General features: G+C 47.1%; 1 protein-coding gene across 3 annotated transcripts in view; it reads left to right on the plus strand.

The window, feature by feature from the left end:
- Positions 1-391: 391 nt before the first annotated feature.
- The window catches only part of LOC143781275 (uncharacterized), a 38,861-nt gene continuing 26,586 nt past the window's right edge, over positions 392-12,666 (plus strand). Inside the window, exon 1 of one of the 3 annotated variants that reach the window (XM_077267787.1) lies at positions 392-542. Coding sequence is in view for 1 of the 3 variants with exons in the window: in XM_077267785.1 (XP_077123900.1) it covers positions 595-612 (18 nt within the window). In the remaining 2 variants the exon portion in view is untranslated. Of the gene's footprint in view, positions 621-12,666 lie in introns of all 3 variants that reach the window. The other 2 variants (XM_077267786.1, XM_077267785.1) reach the window with 2 other exon arrangements.

Here is a 12,666-nt window from a genome sequence, read left to right on the forward strand (position 1 = left end):
CTCACTGGACGCTGGGGGTTGTGGTGCTCGCCCTCACTGGACGCTGGGGGTTGTGGTGCTCGCCCTCACTGGACGCTCACGCTGGGGGTTGTGGTGCTCGCCCTCACTAGACGCTGGGGGTTGTGTGGTGCTCGCCCTCACTGGACGCTCACGCTGGGGGTTGTGGTGCTCGCCCTCACTGGACGCTGGGGGTTGTGGTGCTCGCCCTCACTGGACGCTCACGCTGGGGGTTGTGGTGCTCGCCCTCACTGGACGCTCACGCTGGGGGTTGTCCTCCTCGCCCTCACTGGCTCCTCCCTCCACCTCTGAGCTCAGCTGTCACTGGTTTGCTCTGAGGCTGGCCGACCCGCGCTTTCTTTCTAATCTGCATAGCCCCGCCCAGTCACATGACCAAGCTGCTGTCAGTCAGCTCCGAACAGCGGGAACACTGGGCAGCGCGGAGGGAGCCGGTCACGTGTGCTGTGCGGATCCGCCCCTGGTGGCGCCACGGGAGACCCTGTGAAGGGCGGAGCCAGAGCTGCTGTCAGTCAGGACACCCGGAGGTGGGCGTGGCAAGAGAACGTTACAATGTGAGGGAAAATATCCGGGCGTGAGATGGACCGGGAACAGGAGGTCAGAGGGTGAGAGAGTGAGGGGACCCTGGCGGTGTGGAGATGGGGCGATAATATCTATAATAATATTGGGGCGATTATATATATCTACTATATAATTAAGGGTCACTTCCGTCTGTCCTTCTGTCTGTCACGGATATTCATTGGTCGCGGCCTCTGTCTGTCATGGAATCCAAGTTGCTGATTGGTCGTGGCAAAACGCCCACGACCAATCAGCGACACGCACAGTCCGGAAGAAAATGGCCGCTCCTTACTCCCTGCAGTCACTGCCCGGCGCCCGCATACTCCCCTCCGGTCACCGCTCACACAGGGTTAATGCCGGCGGTAACGGACCACGTTATGCCGCAGGTAACTCACTCCGTTACCGCCGCTATTAACCCTGTGTGACCACCTTTTTACTATTGATGCTGTCTATGCAGCGTCAATAGTAAAAACATCTAATGTTAAAAATAATAAAAAAAAAAAAATAAATTATATACTCACCTACGCCGCCTTTCCCGCTCCTCACGATGCACGCGGCACGTTCCGGTGGCACAAATGGTCTGGCAGAAGGACTTGCCATGACGTCACGGTCATGTGACCGCTACACGGTCATGTGACCGCGACGTCATCACACCCTGGGACCGGAAGCTGCCGCCTGCACCGCACACAGGCGACAGAGCTACAACGCGCCTGCGGAAGGTGAGTATATGGTTATTTTTTAACCTGTGTCATACATGGCTGGGCAATATACTACGTGGCTCTGTGCTGTATACTACGTGGGCTGTGCAATGTACTACGTCACTGGGCAATATACTACGTGGGCTGTGCAATGTACTACGTCACTGGGCAATATACTACGTGGCTCTGTGCTGTATACTATGTAACTGGGCAATATACTACGTCACTGGGCAATATACTACGTCACTCTGCAATATACTACGTCACTCAGCAATATACTACGTCACTGGACAATATACTACATGGGTGGGCAATATACTACGTGGCTCTGTGCTGTATACTACGTGGGCTGGGCAATATACTACGTGACTGTGCAATATACTACGTCACTGGGCAATATACTACGTCACTGGGCAATATACTACGTCACTGGGCAATATACTACGTGGCTCTGTGCTGTATACTACGTGGGCTGTGCAATGTACTACGTCACTGGGCAATATACTACGTGGCTCTGTGCTGTATACTACGTGGGCTGGGCAATATAGTACATAACTGGGCAATATACTACGTCACTGGGCAATATACTATGTAACTGGGCAATATACTACGTCACTCAGCAATATACTACGTCACTGGACAATATACTACATGGGTGGGCAATATACTACATGGCTCTGTGCTGTATACTACGTGGGCTGGGCAATATACTACGTCACTGTGCAATATACTACGTCACTGGGCAATATACTACGTCACTGGGCAATATACTACTGTCACTGGGCAATATACTACTGTCACTGGGCAATATACTACGTCACTGGGCAATATACTACGTGGCTGGGCAATATACTACGTCACTGGGCAATATACTACGTCACTGGGCAATATACTACGTAACTGGGCAATATACTATGTAACTGGGCAATATACTACGTCACTGTGCAATATACTACGTCACTGGGCAATATACTACGTCACTGGGCAATATACTACGTCACTGGGCAATATACTATGTAACTGGGCAATTGTTGTGATCCGCTTTTTGGGCTCCCCTAGTGGTGGCTGGTGGTACTGGAGACTTGTGTGTGCTTTTCTGCCTCAGCTCACCTGCTTCCATCAGTTTTGGGAGTTCCCTATTTAGCCTTGCTCTCCAGTCACTTCCTTGCCGGTCATCATTGTAACCTGAGTCTTTCAGTTGCATGTTCCTGCTACCAGTCTGCTGATCAGCTAAGTGGACTCTTGTCCTTTTGTTTTGTATTTTTTGTCCAGTTTACAGTTTGTCAGTTCCTGTTACTGGAAGCTCTTGTGGACTGAAATTGCCACTCCTGTGTCATGAGTTGACACAGGAGTCTTAAAGTAATTTCAGGATGGGTTTTTGAAAGGGTTTTTCAGCTGACCGTGAAGTCCTCTTTTGTATCCTTCCTCTATCTAGTAAGTGGACCTCGCTTTGCTAAATCTACCTTCATACTGTGTATGTCTTTTCCTCTGAACTCACCGTTAATATATGTGGGGGGCTGCTATCATCTTTGGGGAATTTCACTAGAGGTAAGCCAAGTCTGTTCCTTCCTCTTCCAGGCGTAGTTAGTTCTCCGGCTGGCGCATGGCATCTAGGCAGCCGTAGGAATGCTTCCTGGCTACTGTTAGTTGTGTGGTAGATTTAGGTCACGGTCAGCTTGAGTTTCCATCACCCGAGGGCTAGTCTGTTATTTTTGTGTTTCTGATGTTCCCATGCCATTGGGGAATCATGACAGTATGACCGGCCACTGTTAAAGTAATTGGCAGAAGAAAGGAGAGTAAAAGAAGTCTGTAGATTTTTTTTTTTTTTTCCTCACATGTTTGCTACTTAGTTGGCTCAGTTGTATTTCTGCTCTATTTACAGCCTTGCCTTTCTCTCCTTCTAATCCTTGAATGGCTCTGATCTCTCCGGTGTAAGGATGGACTCTCAGAGTTTGGCTGCAGGTTTAAATAATCTTGCTACGAAGGTTCAGAATTTACAAGATTATGTTATATGTACTCCTATTTCTGAACCTAAGATTCCTACACCAGAGGTATTTTCCGGAGATAGATCTCGGTTTCAGAATTTCAAATGTAATTGTAAATTATTCCTTTCTCTCAGACCTCACTCCTCTGGAGATCCTGTTCAGCAGGTTAAGATTGTGATTTCTTTGCTGCGGGGTGACCCTCAAAATTGGGCATTTTCATTGACACCAGGGGATCCTGCATTGCTCAATGTGGATGCGTTTTTTCTGGCTTTAGGGTTGCTGTATGAGGAACCTAATTTGGAGATTCAAGCTGAAAAAGCTTTAATAGCCCTGTCTCAAGGGCAAGATGAAGCCGAGATATACTGCCAAAAATTTCGTAAATGGTCTGTGCTTACTCAGTGGAATGAGTGTGCCCTAGCGGCAATTTTCAGAGAAGGCCTTTCTGATGCCGTTAAGGATGTCATGGTGGGGTTTCCTACGCCCACAGGTCTGAATGAGTCCATCACAATGGCGATTCAGATTGATCGGCGTTTGCGGGAGCGCAAACCCGTGCACCATTTGGCGGTATCTTCTGAAGGGACGCCAGAGAAAATGCAATGTGACAGAATTCTGTCAAGAAGCGAGCGGCAGAATTATAGGCGCAAAAATGGCTTGTGCTTCTACTGTGGTGATTCCGCGCATGTTATATCAGCATGCTCTAAACGTACTAGGAAGGTTGACAAGTCTGTTTCTATTGGCACTTTACAGTCTAAATTTCTTCTGTCTGTAACTCTGATTTGTTCATTATCAGTTATTACCGTGGATGCCTATGTGGACTCTGGCGCCGCTCTGAGTCTCATGGATTGGTCCTTCGCCAGGCGCTGTGGGTTTGATTTGGAGCCTCTGGAAGTTCCTATACCTCTGAAGGGTATTGATTCTACACCTCTGGCTTGTAATAGACCACAGTTCTGGACGCAAGTGACTATGCGTATGACTCCAGACCATCAGGAGATGATTCGCTTCCTCGTGTTGCATAATTTACATGATGTGTTAGTGCTTGGATTACCATGGTTACAATCTCATAACCCAGTACTGGACTGGAAAACTATGTCTGTGTTAAGCTGGGGATGTCGGGGGGCTCATGGGGACATACCTTTGGTTTCTATCTCGTCATCTATTCCCTCTGAGGTTCCGGCATTTTTGTCGGATTTTGGGGATATTTTTGAAGAGCCTAAAATTGGTTCTCTCCCTCCCCACAGAGAGTGTGATTGCGCCATAGATCTGATTCCAGGCAGTAAATTTCCAAAGGGTCGTTTGTTTAACCTATCTGTACCTGAGCATGCTGCCATGCGAGAGTATGTTAAGGAGTCCCTGGAAAAGGGACATATTCGTCCTTCTTCATCACCTTTAGGAGCTGGGTTTTTCTTTGTCTCTAAAAAGGATGGCTCGCTGAGGCCTTGTATTGATTATCGACTCCTGAATAAAATTACTGTCAAATATCAGTATCCGTTGCCGCTGCTTACTGATTTGTTTGCTCGCATAAGGGGGGCTAAGTGGTTCTCCAAGATTGATCTCCGTGGGGCGTATAATTTGGTGCGAATTAAGCAGGGGGATGAGTGGAAAACCGCATTTAATACGCCTGAGGGCCACTTTGAGTATTTAGTAATGCCCTTCGGCCTTTCTAATGCACCTTCAGTTTTTCAGTCCTTTATGCATGATATTTTCCGTGAATATCTGGATAAATTTATGATTGTGTATTTGGACGATATTTTGATTTTTTCTGAGGACTGGGAGTCTCATGTTCAGCAGGTCAGGAGGGTTTTTCAGGTCTTGCGGGAGAATTCTCTGTGTGTAAAGGGTTCTAAGTGTGTTTTTGGGGTTCAAAAGATTTCCTTTTTGGGGTACATTTTTTCCCCTTCTTCTGTTGAGATGGACCCTGTCAAGGTTCGGGCTATTTGTGACTGGACGCAGCCTACTTCTCTAAAGGGTCTTCAGAAGTTCTTGGGCTTTGCTAATTTTTATCGTCGATTTATAACTGGTTTTTCTGGTGTTGCTAAGCCTCTTACGGATTTGACTAAGAAGGGTGCTGATGTTGCCAATTGGTCCTCTGCCGCTGTGGAGGCCTTTCGGGAACTTAAGCGCCACTTTTCGTCTGCCCCTGTGTTGCGCCAGCCTGATGTCTCTCTCCCCTTTCAGGTTGAGGTCGATGCTTCCGAGATCGGAGCGGGGGCGGTTTTGTCGCAGAAAAGTTCCGATTGCTCAGTGATGAGACCTTGTGCGTTCTTTTCTCGAAAATTTTCTGCCGCCGAAAGAAATTATGATGTCGGTAATCGGGAGCTTTTGGCCATGAAGTGGGCATTTGAGGAGTGGCGTCATTGGCTTGAGGGTGCTAGACATCAGGTGGTGGTTTTGACTGATCACAAGAATCTGATTTATCTTGAGTCTGCCAGGCGCCTGAATCCTAGACAGGCGCGCTGGTCGTTGTTTTTCTCTCGGTTTAATTTTGTGGTCTCATATCTACCAGGTTCTAAGAATGTGAAGGCAGATGCCCTTTCTAGGAGTTTTGAGCCTGATTCCCCTGGTGATTCGGAACCTACAGGTATCCTTAAGGATGGGGTGATATTATCCGCTATTTCCCCAGATCTGCGACGTGCTTTGCAAGAGTTTCAGGCGGATAGACCTGATCGCTGTCCACCTGGTAGACTGTTTGTTCCTGATGATTGGACCAGTAGAGTCATCTCGGAGGTTCATTCTTCTACGCTGGCGGGTCATCCTGGAATTTTTGGTACCAGGGATTTGGTGGCTAGATCCTTCTGGTGGCCATCTCTGTCTCGAGATGTGCGTGTTTTTGTGCAGTCTTGTGATGTGTGTGCTCGGGCCAAGCCTTGTTGTTCTAGGGCTAGCGGGTTGTTGTTGCCCTTGCCTATTCCGAAGAGGCCTTGGACGCACATCTCGATGGACTTTATTTCTGATCTTCCTGTCTCTCAGAGGATGTCTGTTATCTGGGTGGTGTGTGACCGTTTTTCTAAGATGGTTCATTTGGTGCCATTGCCGAAGTTGCCTTCTTCGTCTGAGTTTGTTCATTTGTTTTTTCAAAATTTGGTTCGCTTGCATGGTATTCCTGAAAATATCGTTTCTGATAGGGGTACCCAGTTCGTTTCTAGATTTTGGCGGGCATTCTGTGCCAGGTTGGGCATTGATTTGTCTTTTTCGTCTGCCTTCCATCCTCAGACTAATGGCCAGACGGAGCGAACTAATCAGACTTTGGAGACGTATTTGAGGTGTTTTGTGTCTGCGGATCAGGATGATTGGGTTGCCTTTTTGCCGTTGGCGGAGTTTGCTCTTAATAATCGGGCTAGTTCGGCCACTTTGGTTTCCCCTTTCTTTTGCAATTCGGGGTTTCATCCCCGTTTTTCTTCTGGTCAGGCGGAGTCTTCGGATTGTCCTGGAGTAGATGCTGTGGTGGATCGGTTGTATCGGATTTGGGAACAAGTGGTGGACAATTTGAATTTGTCCCAGGAGAGGACTCAGCGGTTTGCTAACCGCCAGCGTCGGGTTGGTCCTCGCCTTCGTGTTGGGGACTTGGTGTGGTTGTCTTCCCGTTTTGTCCCAATGAGGGTTTCTTCTCCTAAATTTAAGCCTCGGTTCATCGGTCCCTATAGGATTTTGGAGATTATTAACCCTGTTTCCTTTCGTTTGGACCTCCCGGCATCTTTCGCTGTCCATAATGTGTTCCATCGGTCGTTGTTGCGGAGATACCAGGTGCAGGTGGTTCCTTCTGCTGAGCCTCCTGCTCCTGTGCTGGTTGAGGGTGAATTGGAGTACGTTATAGAGAAGATCTTGGACTCCCGTATTTCCAGGCGGAGACTCCAGTATCTGGTTAAATGGAAGGGCTATGGTCAGGAAGATAATTCTTGGGTAACTGCCTCTGATGTTCATGCCTCGGATTTGGTTCGTGCCTTTCATAGGGCTCATCCAGGTCGCCCTGGCGGTTCTTGTGAGGGTTCGGTGCCCCCTCCTTAAGGGGGGGTACTGTTGTGATCCGCTTTTTGGGCTCCCCTAGTGGTGGCTGGTGGTACTGGAGACTTGTGTGTTCTTTTCTGCCTCAGCTCACCTGCTTCCATCAGTTTTGGGAGTTCCCTATTTAGCCTTGCTCTCCAGTCACTTCCTTGCCGGTCATCATTGTAACCTGAGTCTTTCAGTTGCATGTTCCTGCTACCAGTCTGCTGATCAGCTAAGTGGACTCTTGTCCTTTTTGTTTTGTATTTTTTGTCCAGTTTACAGTTTGTCATTTCCTGTTACTGGAAGCTCTTGTGGACTGAAATTGCCACTCCTGTGTCATGAGTTGACACAGGAGTCTTAAAGTAATTTCAGGATGGGTTTTTGAAAGGGTTTTTCAGCTGACCGTGAAGTCCTCTTTTGTATCCTTCCTCTATCTAGTAAGTGGACCTCGCTTTGCTAAATCTACCTTCATACTGTGTATGTCTTTTCCTCTGAACTCACCGTTAATATATGTGGGGGCTACTATCATCTTTGGGGAATTTCACTAGAGGTAAGCCAGGTCTGTTCCTTCCTCTTCCAGGTGTAGTTAGTTCTCCGGCTGGCGCATGGCATCTAGGCAGCCGTAGGAATGCTTCCTGGCTACTGTTAGTTGTGTGGTAGATTTAGGTCACGGTCAGCTTGAGTTTCCATCACCCGAGGGCTAGTCTGTTATTTTGTGTTTCTGATGTTCCCATGCCATTGGGGAATCATGACAGGCAATATACTATGTAACTGGGCAATATACTATGTAACTGGGCAATATACTATGTAACTGGGCAATATACTACGTCACTGGGCAATATACTACGTGGCTGGGCAATATACTACGTCACTGGGCAATATACTACATAACTGGACAATATACTACGTCACTGGGCAATATACTACGTCACTGGGCAATATAGTACGTCACTGGACAATATACTATGTAACTGGGCAATATACTACGTGGCTGGGCAATATACTACGTCACTGGGCAATATACTACATAACTGGACAATATACTACGTCACTGGGCAATATACTACGTCACTGGGCAATATAGTACGTCACTGGACAATATACTATGTAACTGGGCAATATAGTACGTCACTGGGCAATATACTATGTAACTGGGCAATATACTATGTAACTGGGCAATATAGTACGTCACTGGGCAATATACTATGTAACTGGGCAATATAGTACGTCACTGGGCAATATACTATGTAACTGGGCAATATACTATGTAACTGGGCAATATATACATCACTGGGCAATATACTACGTCACTGGGCAATATACTACGTCACTGGGCAATATACTATGTAACTGGGCAATATACTACGTCACTGGGCAATATACTACGTCACTGGGCAATATACTACTTGGCTGGGCAATATACTACGTAGACATACATATTCTAGAATACCCGATGCGTTAGAATCGGGCCACCATCTAGTATATAATATTGGGGCAATTATATATAATATTGGAGTGATTATATATATAATAATGGGCAATTATACAGTACAGACCAAAAGTTTGGACACATCTTCTCATTTAAAGATTTTTCTGTATTTTCATGACTATGAAAATTGTACATTCACACTGAAGACATCAAAACTATGAATTAACACATGTGGAATTATATACTTAACCCCTTCCCGACCTGTGACGCCACGTAGGCGTCATGAAAGTCGGTGCCAATCCGACCTGTGACGCCTATGTGGCGTCATGGAGGGATCGCGTCCCTGCAGATCGGGTGAAAGGGTTAACTCCAATTTCACCCAACCTACAGGGACAGGGGGAGTGGTACCCCCGTGGCTACGATCACTCTGATTGGCTGTTGAAAGTGAAACAGCCAATCAGAGCAATTTGAAATATTTCACCTATGAAAAGTGGTGAAATATTACAATCCAGCCATGGCCGATGCTGCAATATTATCGGTCATGGCTGGAAACCCTGATGTGCCCACCACCACCGATCTCCTCCCCAGTCCTCCGTTCTGTGCTCCGCTCCCCTCCATCCCCCTGTCCGCTCCCCCGTCCTCCTGTCTGCTCCCCCTGTGCTCCGATCCCACCCCCGTGCTCCGATCCACCCCCCGTGCTCCGATCCACCTCCCCGTGCTTTGATCCACCTCCCCGTGCTCCGATCCCACCCCGTGCTCCGATCCACCCCCCGTGCTCCAATCCCACCCCCCGTGCTCCGATCCCACCCCCCGTGCTCCGATCCCACCCCCCATGCTCCGATCCCACCCCCCGTGCTCCGATCCACCCCCTGTGCTCCGATCCCACCCCCCCGTGCTCCGATCCACCCCCCGTGCTCCGATCCACCCCCTGTGCTCCGATCCCCCCCGTGCTCTGATCCCACCCCCTCATACTTACCGAGCCTCCCGGTGTCCGTCCGTCTTCTCCATGGGCGCCGCCATCTTCCAAAATGGCAGGCACACGCGCAATGCGCCCGCCGAATCTGCCGGCTGACAGATTTGTTCCAGGTACATTTTGATCACTGATAAAACCTGGCTATCACAGTGATCAAAATAAAAAAAATAGTAAATGAACCCCCCCTTTATCACCTCCATAGGTAGGGACAATAATAAAATGAAGAAAACATTTTTTTTTTTCCTCCACAAGGGTTAGGGCTAGGGTTAGAATTACGGTTAGAACTAGGGTTAGAATTAGGCTCTGTGCACACGTTGTGGATTGGCCGCTGTGGATTCGTAGCAGTTTTCTATCAGGTTTACAGCACCATGTATACCTATGGAAAACCAAATCCGCTGTGCCCATGGTGCGGAAAATACAGCGCGGAAACGCTGTGTTGTATTTTCCACAGCATGTCAATTCTTTGTGCGGATTCTGCAGCTATTTACACCTGTTCTCCAATAGGAATCCGCAGGTGAAATCCACACAAAAAACACTGGAAATCCGCGGTAAATCCGCAGGTAAAATGCAGTGCCTTTTACCTGCGGATTTTTCAAAAATGGTGTGGAAAAATCTCACACGAATCCACAACGTGGGCACATAGCCTTAGGGTTGGAATTAGTTAGGGTTGGAATTAGGGCTAGGGTTGGAAATAGAGTTAAGATTAGGCTTGTGGTTATGGTTAGGGTTAGGGGTGTGTTGGGGTTAGGGTTGGGATTAGGGTTAGGGTTGGGATTAGGGTTAGGGGTGTGTTGGGGTTAGGGTTGTGGTTAGGGTTGGGATTAGGGTTAGGGTTGGGATTAGAGTTAGGGGTGTGTTGGGGTTAGGGCTGTGATTAGGGTTATGGCTAGAGTTGGGGTTAAGGGTGTGTTGGGGTTAGTGTTGGAGTTAGAATTGAGGGGTTTTCACTATTTAGGCACATCAGGGGTCTCCAAACGCAACATGGCGCCACCATTGATTCCAGCCAATCTTGCGTTCAAAAGGTCAAATGGTGCTCGCTCCCTTCCGAGCCCCGACGTGCGCCCAAACAGTGGTTTACCCCCACATATGGGGTACCAGCATACTCAGAACAAACTAGGCAACAATTATTGGGGTCCAATTTCTCCTGTTACCCTTGCGAAAATAAAAAATTGCTTGCTAAAACATAATTTTAGAGGAATGAAAAATTATTTTTTATTTTCACGGCTCTGCGTTGTAAACTTCTGTGACGTACTTGGGGGTTCAAAGTGCTCAGCACACATCTAGATGAGTTCCTTGGGGGGTCTAGTTTCTAAAATGGGGTCACCTGTGGGGTGTTTCTACTGTTTAGGCACATCTGGAGCTCTGCAAATGCAACGTGACGCCCGCAGGCCATTCCATCAAAGTCTGCATTTCAAAAGTCACTACTTCCCTTCCGAGCCCCGACGTGTGCCCAAACAGTGGTTCCCCCCCACATATGGGGTATCAGCGTACTCAGGACAAACTGGACAACAATGTTTGGGGTCCAATTTCTCCTGTTACTCTTGTGAAAATAAAAAATTGCGGGCTAAAAAATAATTTTTGAGGAAAGAAAAATGATTTTTTATTTTCACAGCTCTGCGTTATAAACTTCTGTGAAGCACTTGGAGGTTTAAAGTGGTCACCGAACATCTAGATAAGCTCCTTCAGGGGTCTAGTTTCCAAAATGGGGTCATATGTAGGGGAGCTCCAATGTTTAGGCACACAGGGGCACTCCAAATGCGACATAGTGTCCGCTAACGATTGGAGCTAATTTTTCATTCAAAAAGTCAAATGGCGCTCCTTCCCTTCCGAGTCCTGCCGTGTGCCCAAACAGTGGTTTACCCCCACATGTGAGGTATCAGTGTACTCAGGAGAAATTGCCCAATAAATTTTAGGATCCATTTTATCCTGTTGCCCATGTGGAAATGAACAAATTGAGGCTAAAAGAATTTTTTTGTGAAAAAAAAGTACTTTTTCATTTTTACGGATCAATTTGTGAAGCACCTGGGGGTTTAAAGTGCTCACTGTGCATCTAGATAAGTTCCTTGGGGGGTCTAGTTTCCAAAATGGGGTCACTTGTGGGGGAGCTCCAATGTTTAGGCACACAGGGGCTCTCCAAACGCGACATGGTGTCCGCTAACGGAGCTAATTTTTCATTCAAAAGTCAAATGGCGCTCCTTCCCTTCCGAGCCCTGCTATGCGCCCAAACAGTGGTTTACCCCCACATGTGAGGTATCAGTGTACTCAGGAGAAATTACCCAACACATTTTAGGTCCATTTTATCCTGTTGCCCATGTGAAAATGAAAAAATTGAGGCTAAAAGAAATTTTTTGTGAAAAAAAGTACTTTTTCATTTTTACGGATCATTTGGTGAAGCACCTGGGGGTTCAAAGTGCTCACTATGCATCTAGATAAGTTCCTTGGGGGGTCTAGTTTTTAAAATGGGGTCACCTGTGGGGGAACTCCACTGTTTAGGCACACAGGGGCTCTCCAAACGTGACATGGTGTCGGCTAAAGATTGGAGCCAATTTTTCATTGAAAAAGTCATATGGCGCTCCTTCCCTTCCGAGCCCTGTCGTGCGCCCAAACAGTGATTCCCCCCCATATATGAGGTATCGGCGTACTCAGGACAAATTGTACAATAACTTTTGGGGTCCAGTTTCTCTTTTTACCCTTGGAAAAATAAAAAAATTGTTGCTAAAAGATCATTTTTGTGACTAAAACGTTAAATGTTAATTTTTTCCTTCCATGTTGCTTCTGCTGCTGTGAAGCACCTGAAGGGTTAATAAAACGTGGTTTTGAGCACCTTGAGGGGTGCAGTTTTTGGAATGGTGTCACTTTTGGGTATTTTCAACCATATAGAACCCTCAAACTGACTTCAAATGTGAGGTGGTCCCTAAAAAAAATGGTTTTGTAAATTTAGTTTTTTTGTTTCCAAAATTGTGCTGATGTAAAGTAGACATGTGGGAAATGTTATTTATTAACTATTTTGTGTCACATAACTCTCTG

The sequence above is a fragment of the Ranitomeya variabilis genome, chromosome 6 (genome assembly GCF_051348905.1).
Source record: "Ranitomeya variabilis isolate aRanVar5 chromosome 6, aRanVar5.hap1, whole genome shotgun sequence".
Taxonomy (NCBI): Eukaryota; Metazoa; Chordata; class Amphibia; order Anura; family Dendrobatidae; genus Ranitomeya; species Ranitomeya variabilis.